At 34.4% G+C, this 20,620-nt stretch overlaps 1 protein-coding gene across 2 annotated transcripts in view; it reads right to left on the bottom strand.

Annotated features, from left to right (window-relative positions):
• LOC136033273 (epithelial splicing regulatory protein 1-like) overlaps positions 1-20,620 on the bottom strand; it is a 219,262-nt gene that overhangs the window by 13,001 nt on the left and 185,641 nt on the right. Inside the window, exons 14-16 of one of the 2 annotated variants that reach the window (XM_065714031.1) lie at positions 12,937-13,317; positions 7,284-7,427; positions 4,572-4,703 (exon numbers count right to left, since the gene is read on the bottom strand). In XM_065714031.1, coding sequence (XP_065570103.1) covers positions 4,572-4,703; positions 7,284-7,427; positions 12,937-13,317 — 657 coding nt within the window. The remainder of the gene's footprint in view (positions 1-4,571; positions 4,704-7,283; positions 7,428-12,936; positions 13,318-20,620) is intronic. The other variant, XM_065714032.1, reaches the window with a different exon arrangement.

Below are 20,620 nucleotides of genomic sequence, written 5' to 3'. Positions count from 1 at the left end.
AACCTGCATGCATGATTGATTTATTGCGAAACCGTGAAACAGCTTAAGCTCAAGTTAGACGACATAGAGCAGGAAGGGAGAGCTGATTCCCTGTTGCTCAATGATGTGAAGCAGATTCCTTTGCACAGTGAAAGGGACGCCACCAACTGTGTATTGTTTGTCAAGATGGCTCTAACTAATATTAAGTATTCAGACATGGTCAGTGCTCAGTGACTTCAAATTGGGTCAAATAATGCTCGAAGTCCAGTTTCAATCAAAAGAAATAGCTCACCATTTGTTTAAAACGAAGAAGCAGCTTAGTGGCTCAGGCTTATTTATAGCTGAGAACCTTACAAAACGTGAGGACGATCTTCTGAGTGCTTCAAGAGATAAGTTTGGAAATCTCAGTGTGTGGTCTGGTCAAGGCCATACTTTTGTGAGTGAAACTGAGACTGCTCCAACCAGGCGTCTGGTCAGTTGACGACCTAGTATAGTCTTTTAAACATTTGTGTTATTTTTTATTTATTTTATTTTTACCTGCTATTTCTTGTTCTTGTATGTGAAAAATGATTATGTCTGATCAAGATCGATTTAGTCTTCAGGATTATTTATCAGGAGGTATTACTGGTGATGATGATATACCGATTGTTGAGCTAAAGCCTATGAAAGAGAGTGATTATGCTCGGTTGCCACATAATCATGATATAAAAGAAAAGAGTCTGCGACTATGTTCTTGGAATGTCCACGTGGCTACAAGCTACCTGGATATTTTGAAATTAATTGGAACATTTTTTAGTTAGTCTTCGTGTTAAGAGCCGAGTAGTGATGGACCGTATTGGTGTTGAATTCACTACGATGGACCGTAGTGGTAATGTTGAAGTTTTTTTCAATTAAAACTTAATTTGATGGTAGAAAAAACATAATTAGTATGGTGTATAAGCCGCCAAGTGCTCACCTGGATGATTTTGTGGGGGGTACAAGTCAGCTGATTTCGAAGGTACCGTCCGGAGCTAGTCACATTGTAGTGGGTGATTTAATTTTAACCTGCTTGATTGGTTTGATCATAATGTTTATTTTTAATTTTAGGATGTCGAATGGTCTATACCCGCTTGAAATATTCTCTATACACTCTGTCCGGGACTACTGGACACAGTGCAACCCTAACTGATAATATTTCCATACCTTCTGCCGATTTGAAGCTTTGGCATGCTGATGTTTTGGCTTTTCCTGGTTCTGACTATATTTTATCGATGAGTATTTATGAAGTTTTTATAAAGTATCAGTTGCAGAGACCAAAGAAAAAGAAAATAAAAACAAGGTTTGTGAAAAAAGGGAATATTAAAAAGTTTGTGGAGGAAGTTTGTGTTAACGATTAGACCACCGTCTTTTCTGAAGAAGATTCCCCTTCGAGAGTACAAGATAATCTAATGTCTGTTATTCTACCCATTCATGATAGTGCGTTTCACATCATGGTAATGAAAGTGAAGAAACATTAACCCTCTAAGCCATGAATAACGAGTGAAATACTGGAAAAAAGAAAGTGAAGGATTGAGCTTTATCAAAGATATCTAGATGACAAAAATGATGGTTCGCATGAATTTTTAAAAAAGCATCGGCGCAATTTAGCGACCAAATTACGTCGCAAAGCTATGGCCAAATATTATTATGGAAAGTTTGCAAACAGTAAAGGAAATATGAAAGAAACATGGAAACCGATAAATGAAGTGAATGCTGGGAACGATGAAATTGGAGAGGATGAAACGGAACTTGAAAGGTTCGCCCCTGATGATAAGTCTAGAATTGTAAATAAGTTTGGTAATTTTTTCTCTAATATTGGTATTAAAGTCCAAAATGGTGTAAAAAATAGTATATTCTACCGTGTCTGCTTTTTATTGTAAACCTGTCACTTGAAAATGGCATTTTCCCTGATCAGCTAAAAGTTGAAAAAGTGATACCACCTCATATAGGAGGTACTAAAAAGCAAATTGAGAATTGGAGACCAGCTTCGATCATTCCATTGTTTTCGAAATTATCAGAAAAAGTTGTTTATAAATTCCTATATAGTTTCCTACAGGCTAATGGTTTGCTGAGTGAGACCCAATTCGGATTTCAAAAAAAGGCACTCGACAACGAATGCTTTGCAACAACATTTGGAATCAATATGTGAAACACCTCGGTCTGTATTTATAGATATTCCCAAAACATTCGATACAGTTGATTTTCAAACACGACTAAGTCGATTGGAGTCGCCTGTGGAAATTGTTTAAGGTGGTTTGAAAGTTATCTCGCAGGGAGATCCCTAAGTAGTGTTGTATGTAGTGAGCTCAGCAGTATTTCCAGGGACGTTTGGAGTACCACAAGAGTAAGTGTTAGGTCTACTGCTTCTACGTTGTTCTCATGCATCCTTATTTGAAAGATGTGTGTCTTATCCCGTTTGCTGATGTACAATTTTAACTGTTTTATACCATTTTAACTGTGTTTGCCGTTGGTTCACCACTGGGTGTATCTGGCCAGGTAACTCTATGTGTTAACTGATGTCGACAAGTTGATCATTTCCGATACCTTGGTTTTATCTTGATTTCCATCTGGCATGGAAATGTCACAGTGACGCAATTCATCAAAAATTGCCCGTAGGGTTGGCATACTCAGTGTTGAAGAGTGATGCAGACTGGATTTTTTATTATTATTTGTTATTATTATTTTTCTGTATTTTATTTATCATTATTATTTTTACGTCAATTAAATATTTATTTATCTCATTTTTTTTCTTATATATAGGTGATAGTTTATTTTTTTTATAATAGTCTTAATTAAATAGTTGAGGTTTAAATAAATAGTTGAATTAATAGGTAAGTAGTTACGTATGGTAAGAGTTCAGTTACACGAGGGTTCAGTTGCACGGTGGTTAAGTTTAACATGGGATCAGTTGCACGGGGTTTCAGGTGCATGGGGGTTCAGTTAAAGGGGGTTCAGTTAAACGGAGGTTCAGTTAAATCGGTTTGAGTTGCACAGGTATTCAGTTACACGGGTTCAGTTGCACGTGGTTCAGTTGTACAGTGGTCCAGTTGCATGGGGGTCCAGTTGCATGGGGGTTCAGTTGCACGGGGGTCCAGTTACTCGGGGGTTTAGTTGCACGGTGGCTCAGTTGCATGGTGGTTCAGTTACACTTACAAAAATTTCAGGTCACCCACAGTTTCGGGTACTAGTTCATTTACGTTTGATTTTTGGTTCTTTTCTATTTTTATGTTATAACTTATTAATGTTGTCGTTCTTTTTCAAGCGTAAACACTTATTTCTCTTGTTTTTTTTTTTCGTTTATACTCTTTCCTTTCTATATTTTTGTAGACGGGTTTTCATTTGAATTTAATAGTTTGATTTTGTTTTTTTTTTCTTTTCATTTATTTTGTGGTTATCTAGTTTTCCTCTCATTTGAATAGTCTAGTCACTTCCAAGTTATCTTTGTATATTATTGAAAAAAACAAGCTTTTTCAACTGAAAGTAAGGAGCAACATTAAAATATAACACGAACAGAAGCTATTACGTATATGAGGGGGGCTACTCCTCCAAAACACCTCATCCTTTTCGCTAAAGTTTTTTAGTACTTTAAAAAAAGCTTCTTATTGTTGTCGTTCTTAAAGAATTGTGACAAAACTCAAACTTAGCGTAAAGAGCGAGGTGTTCTGGAGGAGTAATCCCCCCTCACATACGTAATAATTTGTGCTCGTTGTAAGTTTTTATGTTGCTCCTTACTTTCAGTAGAAAAAAATTGTTTTTTTTTTTTTATTTCTGATGATTGTTTGTATAATTCCAGGAGATCTGGCTGCTCTTCCACGGAAAAACCCCTCCTCCCCGCGGATTTATTCTCTAGGTAGGTCAATCCTGGTGAAAATTTACCCCGGGCAATAACCATTAACATCTCTATGTGTAAAATTCAGTCGGCAATGAGAAAGCAAGACATAAGAAGAATTTTGTATAGGAATTCTGGCAAAATCTCAAGTGTAAAATTTCCCCTGAAAAACTTACCTCCTGGAAACTTCCCTCCCCATGAAAAATTATCCCTGTGAAAAATTCCACCAACAGAAATTCTCCCCTCCCCCGAAAGATGTATGCTTACTTCCCAATAACAAATACTATATGTAAATAATGGGTAAATTTTGTAACTTAAAGACCTTCCCCCAGTGGGTGTGGGAGGGTCATGATATCCCCATAGACACAGTTATTCGGCCTTTCAACTATGCTGAAAAAAATTTTGATCGGACTATTTTATGAAAAAAGGGGCGTGAGAGAGGTTTTAGTAGCCCTTCAATTTTTTCGTTATTTAAAAAGGGAACTAGAACTTTGATTTCCGTTTGAATGAGCCATCTCACGATATTCTAGAATCACCGAGTCAATACAATCACTCCTGGGGAAAAACAAATAAACACGCATCCGTGATCTTATATATATATATATATATATATATATATATATATATATATATATATATATATATATATATATATATATATATATATATATATCAGATATTACCCAAGCTAATTTCTGATGTTAAACTTTTTTAGCAATAAACTAGTTTCTAACGATGGCTTTACCTCAACTTCCTTTTCATAATGTATTTTCATTTGCTCAATATGTCGCTCCATATTCTGATGACTTGATGCTGTGACGTCTCTAACTCTAGTCTCACATTTTTCTTGGATTGCAACTATCTCTTCTCCTTGAGCCTGAGGATAAATAAAAATAAATCTTAGCTTCAGTAGAACTGCTTAAAGCGATCACGGTTTTGGAAATAAATAATTTAATTGTTTCAGCAACAAATAAACTTGACATATCATCATATCTTCTATTTTAATCATAGCTGCCTCTAATATTACTCAACTAATAAAACCTTAAATATAATTCCAGATTGACAAAAAGCCTTGAAACTAAGCTGTGCTAAATACGAAATTTGCATAGCCAAGTAGGTACATGATTATAGTAGACGCGTCTATAGTCTACTATGCCGCACGGACTATAGAAGTGATTGCATAATAACATAGAAATGATATAGAAGTATTTGTGATAATTAAAGTAACTAAGTAAAAGTGAGCACAGAAACAAAGGAAGTGATTCTGAAGTTTAGCCCCACGCTGACTAAAGATATTTTGGGACTTAATGACTGGGAAGTGAAAATAGTTACTTAATCAATCTAAACACAATGGCGCTACAGGCATTCAGAAATCTTGAAAACATCCCACCCAAATTTTCTTTATTTCTGTACTTTCTTTATTTCTTTATTTTCGCTATTTCTTTTTCTTTCATACTCCACTATCTTAAACTTGTACAGCGGGCTACAAATAAATTATTATTATCATTAAAAGCTTATTCCCCAATTTGACATAAATATGAGATTGCTGTGGAAACAAGTTGGTATCAAACACTTCGTTGTAACTAACTGTAGTAAGGAGCGACCCGGCTCAATAGTAAACGAAACTCTAAAAAACGGAATTTTGATACCAAATAGTTACATCAAAAGAATCGCATTTCAATGCTAATTTTAAATATATAAATTTGTACCCTCCTCAACTTTAAGTTCGTCCCCTCCTTAACGCTTCGCTCTTTAAGCAAAAGTTTTTTATTGTTTTAAAAAGTAGAACTGTGAAAAAGAGTCAAACTTTAGCGTAAAGAGCAAGGCGTTGAGGAGGGGACAACCCCTTTCACATACGGAATAATTTCTGTTAGTTTTAAGTTTTAATGTCGCTCCTTGCTTGCTGTTAAAAAAACTTGTTTTCTTTTTATTTAAACTTATAAAAGAATGACTAGCCAGGATTAGATACCAGTTGGAGATGTGCATATTAGGCTGGAATATAGTTAGGAAAGATAATGTCCGACAGCTTGTAAAATATGTGGCAAGGAAAAGTATTACTCCTTGTAAAGTATAACACCACTAATGTGTTTTTTTTGGCATGGAGCCATTGAGCCATTGTAACTTGAGCCTTGGCTTGTTTTCATGAGTAGCTTTTTTTTCGTATTCTGACCAATGGTCTGCCTACCACAGATAACGATCTCCTGATTTTCTGCCTCGGACAGGAGCGTAATTTGTGTTTGGGGCCAAATTATTTGAAACTTCTTGTGTTTTCCCTAGATTTCTCCAGGCTTCTGCTAGATTGATGGCGATGGATTGATAGAGCAGATTGTGGGCTCGGCCACAATACTTATAATGAAAATAACACATTCCCTGTTATTATCAATGAACTGATAATAAGGGCCGTGTAACCAGTTATGAGAGTCTCAGGGACCGATACGGGTTGATCCACTTGGGTCGTCTCTTAAACTTTTAGCACTAGAGCCCCCAGCACTTCTTCAAAATGTTAAAACATATTCAGTTACTATGTAACCCTCATATATGATATAATAAATCGATGCTTATATCTTTCTATCAGTAGAGCCTAAACCTCTCATTGATTATATATTTATGCATGCTTCTTAATTTTTTTAAGTTTTTCTGTATGTAAATTTGATTGAAATATTATATTAATTAATAAATAGATTTGATTCTTAGATAAGCGCTGTATCTTACGCGGTTAAACCATGTTTATGGGATTAAAACCTCACTCTTTGGGGTGGTGTCTGGTGTCTTCATTCCTCCTCGAATTGTCCATTTCAACTCGTCTATTTTCAATTGTCTATTTTAATTGTCTATTTTAACTTTATTGCCAAATTTTTATTACAATTGTAATTTTAATTTTTTAAGTTTTTCTGTATGTAAATTTGATTGAAATATTAAATTAATTAATGAATGGAATTTGATTCTTATGTAAGTACTTTTTCTTATGCGGTGAACCCTTGTTCATGGGATTAAAACCCTCATTCTCTTGGGGGTGGTGTCTTCACTCTTCATCCATTTGTCTATTTGACCTCAATGGTATCTACATAGTTTACTTTGGATAGATGGCGATGCAGGTAAAACCTTGAAATAATATATGTATAAGAAAAAGCCACTTTCAACCAAAACAACTGAATAACAGTTCGTCTAAACTATATGAGGTCTGAAAAAATATGAATTACGAAAAGAAATTGAAAGCAGTTTTTATCCTGCTTTTTGAATGTTGTTTTTTTCTGTAAAGACGATTGATTTTAATAAAAGCCTGATTCTTTCCATAGTGAGCCCTGTTTTCATTTGAAAGAAGGCAATACAAACCACTTTTCCAATACGAAAGATTTTTTTTATAAATAAAGCATGCCTACTGAAAGGCAAAGCCTATTTTTCTTGCAAATTAGTAACCAGCTACAGAAAATGATTAGAAAATTTTTATTACACCAACCTTTTTGAGCAAAATAATCTCCTGTGTAGATTTAAGGGCTTGTGACCTTTGTTCTATCTTTAGCTCTTCAATTTTCTGAATTAGCTCCGTTTCTCGGGATAGTGCTTCCGACCGGAATTCTTCGATGGCTTCTTGGTTTTTCAACTACAAAAACAAAAAAAGCCGAGTTGATAATGTATGAACTATAATATTGCTAATTATCAAATTCTGGGCAGACCAGGATTCATCCTTATGGTTGGAACAAAGAAACACAAAGTAGAAACAACAGGGAAAATCTTTTCAAGACAGTGGAAATCAAATCGGTGGATATTTCGGCTCTATGTCCAAGGGCCGTCTTCAGCACAATACGAGAAAGAAATATATATATATATATATATATATATATATATATATATATATATATATATATATATATATATATATATATATATATATATATTTCTTTCTCGTATTGTGCTGAAGACGGCCCTTGGACATGGAGCCGAAATATCCACTGATTTCATATCCACTGTTATCCAAAGATTCTCCCTATTGTTTCTACTTTGTGTTTGTTTGTTATGGAAAGGAAGTGTGGTCTTCTTCGCTATTTTCGTCTTAGGGTTGGTGGTGCTCGAGGAAAAATGAATTGCAGTGCCCCCTCCCTACTCAAATATAGGGAAAAAATCCGAAAAGAAGGGAGAAATTTTATCAAAGTCGGAAACCCCCAAGTCACGGCGCTCGGGGCAGCTTGTCCCAGCTGCCCTTACCCCTTTAAATAGCTATGTGTAGGAAAATATTTGTGAGTCAAAAAGGCATTTCTGCTGTTATTGGGTGGTTGTTGGCCAGTTAAATAATGAAGCCCTGATAAAAATAGACCATGCCCCTTTTGTCAGGCCAAATTGTCAGGCTTTTGTCAGGCCTCAAAGCAAGATCTTTGAGGTTTCAATATTGGAGATAAGAAGTGAGATTTTTCTTACGTTTTAAATTCCACTCTAATTTCAATTAAGAGAAAATTCTTAGTTAATGCTTGGTGTTTATCAGTCAAATGTTCGCTGACAGCTCACATGGGATAAACCACGGTTCTAGGCGTTTACCCCCCCCCCCCCTCAAGCGTTTACCGCCAGAATATGCCCCCCAGCGTTTACCCCCTCCCCCCGGAAAAGACCCACCGCGGAAAATACTCCCCAGAAAATACCTCCCCTGAAAATGTCTCCCCAGAAAATACCCCCAGGGAAAATACCCCCTGCAGATAAATACCCACCCGTGGAAAATATACCCTGCGAAAAATATCCCCCCCCCCAGAAAATAAACCCTAGTGGAAAATAAGGCTTTCAAAATTTGAGAATTTTATTTGAGTTTTGTTTTTTTTTCGTAGGGGGGGAGGAATTTTGGTACTTGTGTATTATACGCCACTCACTAAAATTTACTCTGTACAATAACAATACCCTTCCTTTAAGTGTTTTCTTTATTACATCTTAGTGCGTTGAATTTGGGGCGTTACATCGACGGAGGAGGCCATGAGACGTAGACTTTTCATCCCATTTCAAGAGCTTGTTACCTTTTGGAGAGTTTTCCTTAGCAGCCCACTTTTTTTTGGTAGCTAGTTCCTACGAGTAGCTCAAACACTTATCACTCTATTCTCGTAACTTTCGGTGTATTTATGAACTAGGTCTGTTCACAACTTTCTATATTATTAATTTATGCCAAACTTTTTTTTTGTGAGAACAACATGAGTTAGGGGTGGGGTTTTGGGGTTAGCAGAGTGTTGTTACAATATTTTAAAATTCAATCTTTTTTGCAACGGCTTATGGTTCACATGAGTATCTGAATACCTAAAAAAATTTCAATCGAATTTTTTTTCCTTTTAATACCTTTTTCCATTCTTAAGGTCCAGACTTTTTTTTTCTAGGGTCTCAACCATTACAGGGTGCTTTGGGGGAGAGCACTCCAGGAGGTTTGCCCCGGCAGGGTCCTATCCAGATTATTTTGGGGAAGGGTGGTATTCTTGTTCGGAGGTGAAGGTACCAAAATACCTCGTGTATTTTTAAATTATTCTTTTCCTATATTTAATTTTTTTTTTCATATTATTTTTATTTTCTTAGTTAAAGGACGCGTGGCTTTTCATCCTATTTCAGGAGCTTTTTCTTTCGGAGTGATTTCCTTTGCAGTCCCACTTTCTTTTGGTAGCTAGTTCCTGGAGTAGCTCAAACACATATCGCTCTATTCTCCTAATTATCGGTAGATTAAATGAAATATACAGAAATTTCGGCACTTTTGGAGGTTTTTATTTTTGAACTAGGTCTATTCGAAACTTTTATATGTTATCAATTTATACCGATTTTTTTTTTGTCAGAGTTACATGAGTTAAAGGTGGGGTTTTATGGTTCATTGAGTATTGTTACAATATTTTACGATTCGATCTTCTTCTGTATTTAAGAACTTTTAAGTTCAACTTACTTTGAATTAGGCCTTTTTGATTCTTTATATTGATGGTTTTAACCGATTATGTTCTATATTTTAAGATTTGTTTCATCTTTTTATTATTTTCTCGGGTTTATGCATATCCCATACAGAGTAATTCACAGGTACTATTCGAGAGCCCTTTACTGTCAGTCAATTTCAGAAGGCTTTTAGATGAGACTTTCTTTGAATTAGGTCCTTTGCTTTATCAACATCAAGTCCTTTTTTAAGGGTGTTTTACCTTTTGCAGTACATCGTAGTTTTCTTATCATATTTTCTTATCATGAAAATTTTTGGCCTTTTTGTCGCATTCGGGGTGGGGCCTTTAGTTATCTCAATATGGTGTAGCTTCAATGTCGCATTTTTTCTTGCTAAGCAAAAAAAATTTTCATGTGAAAAAGACTTCACTAGACCATAATCTTTTCTTCTTTTTCCAAAGTTTGTTTTCTGACATGCAAACATTTCAAAATATACTCGAAAAGACATACTTTGTAGAGTTTGATCATATTTTCACTTTGGTTTAATATAAACCTTTTTTTCGAATTTCTTTCTATCCAATTTTGGATTGTCCAAACTCAGACTTTGGGAGCGAGGCTTAGAACCCTTCTACTGCTTAGAACCCATTAACCCTTCTACAGTTTTAGAGTTTAATCTTATTTTCACTTCGTTTTAATATTCAGTATACTGCAAAATTATGTCCTGGCCTTCGGAAGGCATAGAGCTTTTAAACCCCACTCATGTTAATTTCTGCTCGTTTTGAGTTTGACTCCATTGTTTATTGAAATTTTTGTTCGTTTTGGGTTTAATTTATTTATCAATGCTTATTTGTGGTAGTTTTACGATTGGTAGATTATTTAATTTTATTTTTTACCTCATTTTTGGTTTAATGGAGTTCTTTGCTTTTCTTTGAAAAACGTATTTTGTGAAAAAAGTTTTTTTCTTTAATTAACACTCGAAAAGACATACTTTTTCTGTATTGTCACATTTTCTTTATTTGTCTTAAGCTTTCAATAAACCTAGAGTAAACATATGACCAGGAATTTCTCTAGATGTATAGCTAGGGATCCTCAACATATACTAGAAAACACGACCGCAAGGAAATTCAAGGCGCTACCACTAGATTCATCTTATCCACTAAAGTTAGAAGTTCAACCTTAAGTCTGTTTTCCTTTGACTAATACTAAAAAAGACGTAGCTTTTCTTCATTCTTATTCATTTATTTTCTCTTGTGAATTTCATATTAGAACACTAACACCTTCTCAAATCTAAAAACCTTGTTTTACATTTTCATACTCATCTTTTTTCATTTCCAACATTACTTTCGGCTTTAGGCATACCCCAACACCAAGCAATACTTTTCAAAAGGCTTTGTTAAATCATATCGGAACAAGTTCTTTTCTTAATATTCCTCCAAAACCCGTTTTTTTTTCAAAACGGCCCTAGAGTTTAGGCAAAACAACGCTTCTATCAAGTTTTTCAGATCAAACATTTTTCCAGATCAGACTCTTTCAAACGAATCTGAATCCGTCGAATTCAGTTTCGAATAGTGCCTGGGAATACTGGAGGAGTTCATGCTGAAGTATTTTTTTTTTTTTTTTTTTTTTTTAGCATGTCAGTTGTTTTACCAACATTCAACAGAACTTTTTAATTGCTTCTGATTCTTTTGCAGGGCTGGCAAAAGTGCATTTCCCTTTTGGGCAGTTTTAAGCAGCTTGCCATGTTTTGAGCCTTGTTATTCAAGAAAGCACTAGAACTGCCTCTTAGATAATTATCTACTGCGTCCTTTAAATTGCACGCCTTGAAGGAGCCTTGTAACAGATAGAGTTGCAAACTTGAAAAGGTACCCCTCGGAGGTACCTATTCCGATGTATAACCGTAATCAATGGGTTCGATATGACCAGAACCTGCTTTTAGATCGCGTGGAACAGATGTATCGCGTGGTCGCGTGACCACCAGAAAACAAGAGTATTTTTGTCTACTCTTTTGTTGCCTGGACTATAAAGCTTACTAAAAGCAATTAGTGAAGTTCAAACTACTAATTTGCAAACCCCATTGCCACACTGTGTTAGGATCTCTAATCCACCAAAAAAAATTCTACGACCATTGTACTATGGTAGCTGTTAATACATGAATACCATCCAGTTTTTACTGTCAACAACGGGCTCTAATAGTTTGATATTATTACAACTGATCAAATAGATAAAGCAATTAATTTTGCATTTTATTTTACTGTTAAGAAATATCTACCTATAAAACTAAAAAATATACTTAAAAACTTTCCAGTTTTTATTTTCTTGTTAAAAAACGATCTACCTTTCCTTTGATAAGTTTTGAAATTTGTTCCCACTTTTGTTCTAACAGATTCCAGAGGGTGAATTAATTTGACACCCACTGAAGTAGCCGAACTACAGATTTTAAGGGTAGATGTGGTATTGGCCAGTGTGGTGGTATTATTTATATGGTGTCTGTACTCACTAGATCCTTAGCCACTTGAATCTCGGTTAGATACTTTGGGTTTATAGTTTATATTGGATATGATATAGTCTTAAGATACAACACCTCTCAAACTATTTGTAGTGGTACCATTCATATTGCATTTATACCCTCATGGACAGTGACATCAATTGTGGTCGGGGGCAACCTTTGTTGAGCTCCTTGGATTTTAAAAATAGCCCTTTCTGGGAGAATTTTCTCTGGAAATGTCTTTCATGTTGCGTTCAATGTTGATATTACCTGAACAATTGTTTTGGGTCATGAAACTATTGTTAATAGATGCATTTTGACTTTTTGAAAATCTTTTCTCTCTTGCAAAACTACTGTTATGGAGTTATTTCGGCCCAAATATTCTTGTATTTACACATATAGAATTGCAATCATTTCCGTTTTCGTTGATCGGATATTTGAAATCGCGAATCTGTAATGTTTAGAAACAAATTTGGGCTATATATTTGCACATTAGAGGGGTGGGGGTAAAGCATAGCATATATTAAATACATAAATAATAACTCCATAACGGTGAGTTAACGGTAGTTTTGCAAAAGAGAAAAGATGTTCAAAAAGTCAAAATGTATCTATTAACAATAGTTTCATGACCCAAAACAATTGTTCAGGTAATATCAACACAGACCTTATTGCATTATCATTGAAAAAACGACAAATTTGCTCTCCTACTAAATTTTCCTGAATTGACACCAATGTCAAGGTCTGTACTCACCTGAAATTCGGTGAGTGTTATTTGGTGCTGTTGAAGCAGCCAAGCTTGTCTTTGCCTCTGCTCAGTAATTTGGCTCCTGTATGCTGCATTGCCACTTTCCATGTCCCTCTCTAGGCACAAGACCTGACTCTCTGTTTCTTGGCATTTTTGTTTTGCTGCTTCCCATATTTCATGCAGTTTGTTCCGTTCTGCTTGGAAGTAGACACGCTCCTCTCTCTCCCTTTCAAGCTCCAAAATAATGTGTTCTAGACGCAGAATTAGCTGCTCTCGTGTGAGGTCAGTGATTGGAGCTCCGTCTAGTAAAACTACTTTCCGTGAGCCAGTTTTTGATCCTCTGGATTTCTTTTTCACATATGTACCGTCTTTCTTCTTTCCTCCCCCCTGAAATTAAGAGATATAATAATTTTGGTCTACAAAGAACAATGAAAATAAAATAATTTTAATAAATAAGAATTCAAAACAAATAATAAAATAGACGGCAAGATTTTACCCTCGTATTGTAACTATCGCATCGACATTTTGACTGACGAATTCGAATGATTGGAACTGGAATTATTAGGATTTTCAGAAACTCGTATCTCAGGGGCTGGAAGTATTGAATTAGGTTATATAGAATTTATTTACTCAGACAGGAAGGATGGGGTACGTAGACAGGGGTAGGGCTCATGATGAATTAGGAAGCTGCTAAGTCGTGTTTAGGCCGGGAAGGTATCAATAATAGAATACTAATCACTCGTTTTTGACTAAAAAACTTCAGGATATCAGTTATAGTAGTATATGCCCTTGTAAAACCGACTGACAGAGTTACTAGTGACTCAAATGAATTTTACTTACAGTTACAGGAGCAGATAGACAGGGTTCCATGTAGAAATATGGTGTTTTTATTAGGACCTTTTAACGCCAAGGTTGATAGGAATAGGGATAGATGATGTCCTAGCCTAAATAAATTCTGTATAAGAAAAGGAAAGGGCTAATGGCAACAAACGGCTTCAATTTTGCAGGTAATTTTGCAGGTTTTCAATTTTGCAATCTAGTTATAACCAATTAAGTATTTGGCCATTAAATGGCCCGTAGGTTAACATGGTACTCACGTGGTGGTAAGACAGCAAACCTTATTGAATATGTTATTGTAGATTGAAGACTGGCAGGATCAATACAAGATAATAGGGTATATAGGAGTGTTGTTATTGATGTTAAAAAGTAATGATCACCATTTAGTAGTATCCAGGGTAAATTTTAATGCTGAAATTTTGGAAAGGTGAAAACCTCCCGGAAAGTTATGGTGTTGGTAGTTTCCAGGATGAGAATTTGAGAGAAACTTTCCTGGAACAGTTGAAGTTTAAACCGGAAAGCTTAAAATTTGACAATGTGGAAGATAGACTGAATAATTTTAGGAAAACAATTTGTGAAGTTGATTATGGCGTCTTAAGAAAGTTAGCAGCACAGCTAGGAATATAAGTAAAAAATCTTTATCAAACAGTTCGTGGTAACAAACTGTAGTAAGGAGTGACCCGACTCAATAGTAACCGAATCTCTAAAAAAACGATTTTTGATACCAATAGTTAGATCAAAAGAATTGCATTTTAATGCTGCATTTAAATATATAAGTTTCATCAAGTTTATTTATACTCATCAAAAGTTACGAGCCTGAGAAAATTTACCCTATTTTAGAAAATAGGGGGAGACACCCCTTAAAGTCAAAGAATCTTAACGAAAATAACACCATCAGATTCAGCGTATCTAAAAACCCTATAGTAGAAGTTTCAAGCTCCTATCTATAAAAATGTGGAATTTTGTATTAATTGCCACAAGACAGATCACGGATGCGTGTTTATTTGTTTGTTGTTTTGTGTTTTTTTTCCCATGGGTGATTGTATCGACCCAGCGATCCTAGAATGTCACAGGAGGGCTCGTTTTGACGGAAATTAAAAGTTCTAGTGCCCTTTTTAAGTGACCAAAAAAATGGAGGGCACCTAGGCCCCATTCGTCGCTCATTTTTTCCCAAAGTCACCGGATCAAAATTCTGAGATAGCCATTTTATTCAACATAGTCGAAAATCCTAATAACTATGTTATTAGGGACGACTTATTCCCCCAACGTCCCCGTGGGAGGGGCTGCAAGTTACAAACTGTGACCATTGTTTATATATAGTAATGGTTATTGGGAAGCGTACAGACGTTTTCAGGGGAATTTTTTTAGTTGGGGAGGGGGGGGGGTTGAGGGGAAGGGGTTATGTGGGGGGAACTTTACATGGAGGATTTTGTCATGGGGGAAGAGAATTTCCATGAAGGGGGCGCAGGATTTTCTAGCATTTTTAAAAAAGACCAATCAAAAAATAAATATGATAAAGTTTTTTCAACTGAAAGTAAAGAGCAGAATTAAAACTTAAAACGAACAGAAATTATTACGCATATGAGGGTTCACCTCCTCCTAATAGCTCAATCTTTACGCTAAAGTATTTTTTAGTAATTTCAACTATTTATTCTACGGCCTTTGTGTGATTCAGGGGTCATTCTTAAGGAATTGGGACGCAATTTAAGCTTTAGTGTAAATAGCGAGGTATTGACGAGGGGGCGAACCCCTCATATACGTAATAAAAACTTACGAATATAGAAGTTCGTTACATAAGTTAATTCGTAAGTTATTTTATTCGTTATTAATTTCGTTATTTATTCGTAAGTTAATTCGTATATTTTTACTAATTAAAACGTTCGTAAAAAAAATAAAAGTTCTAGTTGCCAATTAAGTAACCAAAGAATTGGAGGGTAACTAGGCCTCCTCCCCCGCTCCTGTTTTTCTCAAAATCGTCCGGTCCAAACTAAGAGAAAGCCATTTAGCCAAAAAAATAAATTAATAGGCAAATTTCGTTTTAGTTATCCATATGCGGAGAGCCAAAATCAAAACACACATTAATTCAAAAATATTCAGAAATTAATTAAATAAAAACAAGTTTTTTAACTGAAAGTAAGGAGCGACATCAAAACTTAAAACGAACAGAAATTACTCCACATATGAAAGGGGTTATTCCCTCCTCAACGCCCCGCTCCTTACGCTAAAGTTTTACTCTTTCTCTCATCTCTACTTTTTAAAACAGTAAAAAATTCAGTGTAAAGAGCGGGGCGTTGAGGAGGGAACAGCCCCTTTCATATGCTTAGTAATTTCTGGTCGTTTTAAGTTTTTATATAATGCAAACTTTTGAAATAATGCAAACTTACGATATTATCAAAGTTTTGTATATAGTCTAGAGATTCATTTACTATGGGGACAGGAGCTGGGACGTGATCGTAGCAATTATATTCAAAAAGAGAATTAAATGGTAAACCAAATGATTATCTTTCAGCAAACGAATTAGTAGAATTAGTAATTTTTATATGAATGTGGGTTAAGCGTAACAGGGGCTGTGTTACATGTGATTGAATTGAACTAGTGTTGAGTTGAATTGAATAAGGATTGAATTGTAAGGGGGCTGAGCTAAATGCGTTTGATTTAAATTTCGGTTGATTTAGACAAAGGTTGAATTGCGCAAGGGTAGAGTTGAATGAGACTTAAGGTGAATGAGACTGAGTTGTATGGGGGTTGAATTACATGGGCATAAGGATGTACAAGTCTTGAGTTGAAGGCGTTCTTACGTTGAAACAGCAAAACCGGGACTACAAAACAACAGCCTACCGAAAACTTGCGCAGAGAACATAAGCCTTAAGGCAAGGATTTTTTTTTTCCTGGTGTAATTCTAATAGATTGGACAAAAAAATGAATGCAAGAAATTAACCATTTGGGAGTTATTTTTTAAAAGACATGGTTTACAAAAGTTGATCTGGTTCCACGCAGCTTAGATCTAACACCTATTTTCAGTTCTTAGCCATTTAGTTCAATTAGTTAAGAATTGCAGGTACTTAAATGAAACAGTTAAATTAATCCAAATAGGATTTAGATAATTTAAAACGAACATAGTCTGTCATGCCGTCTCAAAAGTACCAAGGACAGTGAAAATCAAATCTGACTGTTTGGATTGCTTAAGTGGAAACCTAGTTGAACCTTAAGTATCTTAAAGTATCTTAAGGTTGAACCTTAAGTATCTTAAAGTATCTTAAGGTGCAACCTTAGGTTTCTTAAAAATCAGGAAGAATCGGAAATTAAATTTTTAATAAAAAGGTTTCTCGTTTGCACTTACGCAGGTTATGGTAGTAGCGGGCCCCAATTAAGCTCTTTAATGAGGATTTTGACAGTTTTAAAAGTAAAGTATATATATAAAAAATGCAGACTGGTTGTTTTGTTTGTTCAAAATAGATGTAAAATTTTAAGCCAAAAATTGATTTTAAGAGTTTTTTCTGCAAATAAATTAACTTGACAATTTAAAAAATTTAGTTTTCATTATACCGAACTTTTAAATAAATACCGAAAGAATTATCTTGAAATACTTAGCGAAATCTTTGGTTGATTTTGATTTTCTTTGTTACTGAGTTTGGGGTGTCCCTAATATTTGACAGTGGATTTTGGAGGATTTTGTATATATCTTGTTTTCGAATAATCTTATTTTGTATTTTGTATTTCTTTATTTTTATTGTATTTTCTTATTTTCTTATTTTTAAATAACTTGTATTTTAAGAACTTGTATTTTCTTATTTTTTTATTTTTTTTTCTTATTTTTTCTTATTTTTTTCTTATTTTATTTTAAGAACTTGTATTTTCTTATTTTTTTATTTTTTTTTCTTATTTTTTCTTATTTTTTTCTTATTTTATTTTAAGAACTTGTATTTTCTTATTTTTTTATTTTTTTTTCTTATTTTTTCTTATTTTTTTCTTATTTTATTTTAAGAACTTGTATTTTCTTATTTTTATTTTGTATTTCCTTAATTTATTATCTAGGTCACATTTTCATCAATAGAGAAAATTTGATATAGTGAAAAAATTTTAAATAATTTTTTAGTATTAATATAGATTGTGAATTCGTAATATAAATATACGAGGGCCAGAACCAAGGTATGATATGTTTGTTTTGGTGTTACTTGGTTGTTTTACATTTGTTTTTTCATAGGCATATATTTTGGGGGTGATACCAAGCACGGGGATACCTTAGCGAATTTATGGTAGGCACGCCACTTACCTGGGTAGGGAATTTAAAGTGCCGAAACCCTACAGGCAAGTGTGTATTCTCCTGATGAGCCTTACTTACTTACTTATTATACTTACTTACGCCACGACTGCCTGTCCATGGATTATTCTTTATGGTTGATTGTGTATTGCTATGCTGTTTGGCGTGTGTGATTGTATGGATGAGTAGGGTCAAGGCCTCATTCAATTACTGATCTATATTAATTGCTAATGTAGGACAACAGTCTTCCTTTTCTCCTTCTGTCTTTTTTTTATGTGCTTGAGCTTTTGCATTGGTGATTTCTTTTTTCATTATATGACAGGAGAAATTTTACTTCTGAGCACTCCCTCTGAAACATATTTATATTCTGAATGGAACTAAAGCAGTTTAAAAACGTGTACAACAAGTTTATCCTACCATTATTTTTGGCTAATTCCTTAATTACAACCATTGTTATCTTATTAATTAGAATTACTTAATTAATAACGAATATCACAATAATTTGATTTTTTTACTCTTTGAGCCACAAATTTGATAGTTCGAAAATTTTCTCTAAATTTCTGTTTTTTAATATGTCGAGGATTTATTACAGATGATTTAAGTTCGTTGAATTATACTCTTAACCAATAATTAACACTAGAAGTAACTCCGAAAAGCTTCCTTCTAATTTTAAATCTAATTACATTCAAAATAAAATAAAAAAAACTTAAAAAAAAGCCATAGAATAAAATTATTGACTCATAGATAAATAAATAATAAATGAAATTAGGTAAACTATATTCGTTTATTTTATAAGAAATTCACAAGCTGCAACTTATCAGCTCAATTTGACTTATTACTGGTTACCAGTTTTAACATATTTTAGCTAAAACATAGAAACTATACAAATAAATTATGATACAGACTATAAATGTCATAGTTTCCCATCTACAAATGGAACTTGAAGAGATTCACAGAATGTCTTTTACACTTTGTTGCCAATTTTCGTTGCCAATTTTCGTTGCCAATTTTCCTAAAATACCATTTCTTTTCTAAGACTGATTCAGCTGTGTATCTGGACTATTTAAATATCATGAATTTAAGTTTGGTTAATCACTTGATAAATTAAAAACTCAATTAGTGTCTAAGACTATGGTCTGGAATTACTTAGATAAAACATCATTACCTTTTTCTTTCCAGGCTTTTTTTCTTGAGCCATTTTTGACACTCCTTCCTGTTTATTCGTTGCGTAGAAACGGCAGCCTAAGCAAAATCTATTAAAATAGATGGCTCTTCCACTTCAAAGGCTATATTAACATTGTCACCAATGAAGCTCCTTCCCCAAAAGTTCTAAGAAAGTTGTAAAAAATTACACACATCCATAGAGAGCAGATTAATTTTATGATTAAATTTATAATGTCACCCTAAAAACATATCTTATGTACCAATGAGGCAAAACTAAGAGATTTTATAGCTCACTGCGGCTTGCTAGAAACCGTGGATCTACAAACATTTTATGTTTCCTTTACCAAGACAAAATTAAGTAAAAGTGTTTAAAAACGAGTTAACTAAATAGTGGAATGAAATAATGTACCAAATGCTCCGGAAGCATCAATATCAACTTCATTCCATTCTGGCTCCACTACACGGAGTCTAATGGGTAATCGCTATTTTTTTTTTTTTTTTTTTTTTTTTTTTTTTTTTTTTTTTTTTTTTTTTTTTAACTTTTTTAACATGAAATCTAATTTCGGGGCTCACTGCTCTGTTAACTCAAATAAAGCGTAATTTTTCACCCTCGTAAAAACAAGATCAAGCTATCCTAGAAAATTTATTATTGCATCTTTGTTTATCCAGTTTTACCATAGCTTAAAACCTGCAATGGTTAAAAAAGTTTAAAACCTTTGATGAACTGTTTACTTCAGTTCATCAAAATTTGCAGTTCTCTATCTTTAAGCCAGTAGAAGGCAGATGTGTTCCTTAAAAAAAAGTCAGGGATAAAATGGCATTAGTTTCTTGTGTTCAAAAAAATCTAAATTTTGAAATGGAGTCTGTAGTAATGTTTCACATTTGTAGTATTTAAAGATTTAAAATAACGTTTTTACGCTTTTACGACAACGTTTTTAGGCACTTGAAAAGTTGTTTACTACTGCTATTATTAACGAATTGCTGCAGCACCAAACCAACTGAGGCCAACACAGCTATGCACACTTTTCCCCCTTTTTTATCCCTTCCTAAGAAATTCCAACTTCCCCTAGACCTTTTCTTACACCCTCTTCCCAGCCAAATCAGGGATAACCCACTTTTCGTTTGTCTCTAGATGGGTGACCGATAAGAACAATATTTGACAATCTGCCATCTTTCATTCTCAGTGTGTGTCCTAGCCATCTCAACTGTTCTTTCATTATATGCCTAGAAAGCGGGATACAACCAGATTGGAAAAATATAATTCGGATACAGTTTACTGTTTGAAATACGATCAGTCAAACGGGTACCCAAAACAATGGGTAGACAATTTCTCTGGATTTCTCTGGATATCATCTAAGAAATCCTCCGTCTTTAGGGGCGCCCACGCTTCAGAGCCACTGGCTCCACTGCCATCTGCCCACTGCCATC

The sequence above is a fragment of the Artemia franciscana genome, chromosome 11, assembly GCF_032884065.1.
Source record: "Artemia franciscana chromosome 11, ASM3288406v1, whole genome shotgun sequence".
Taxonomy (NCBI): domain Eukaryota; kingdom Metazoa; phylum Arthropoda; class Branchiopoda; order Anostraca; family Artemiidae; genus Artemia; species Artemia franciscana.
The sequence above is the reverse complement of the archived record's forward strand: the minus strand, read 5'-3'. Positions and strand labels throughout refer to the sequence as shown.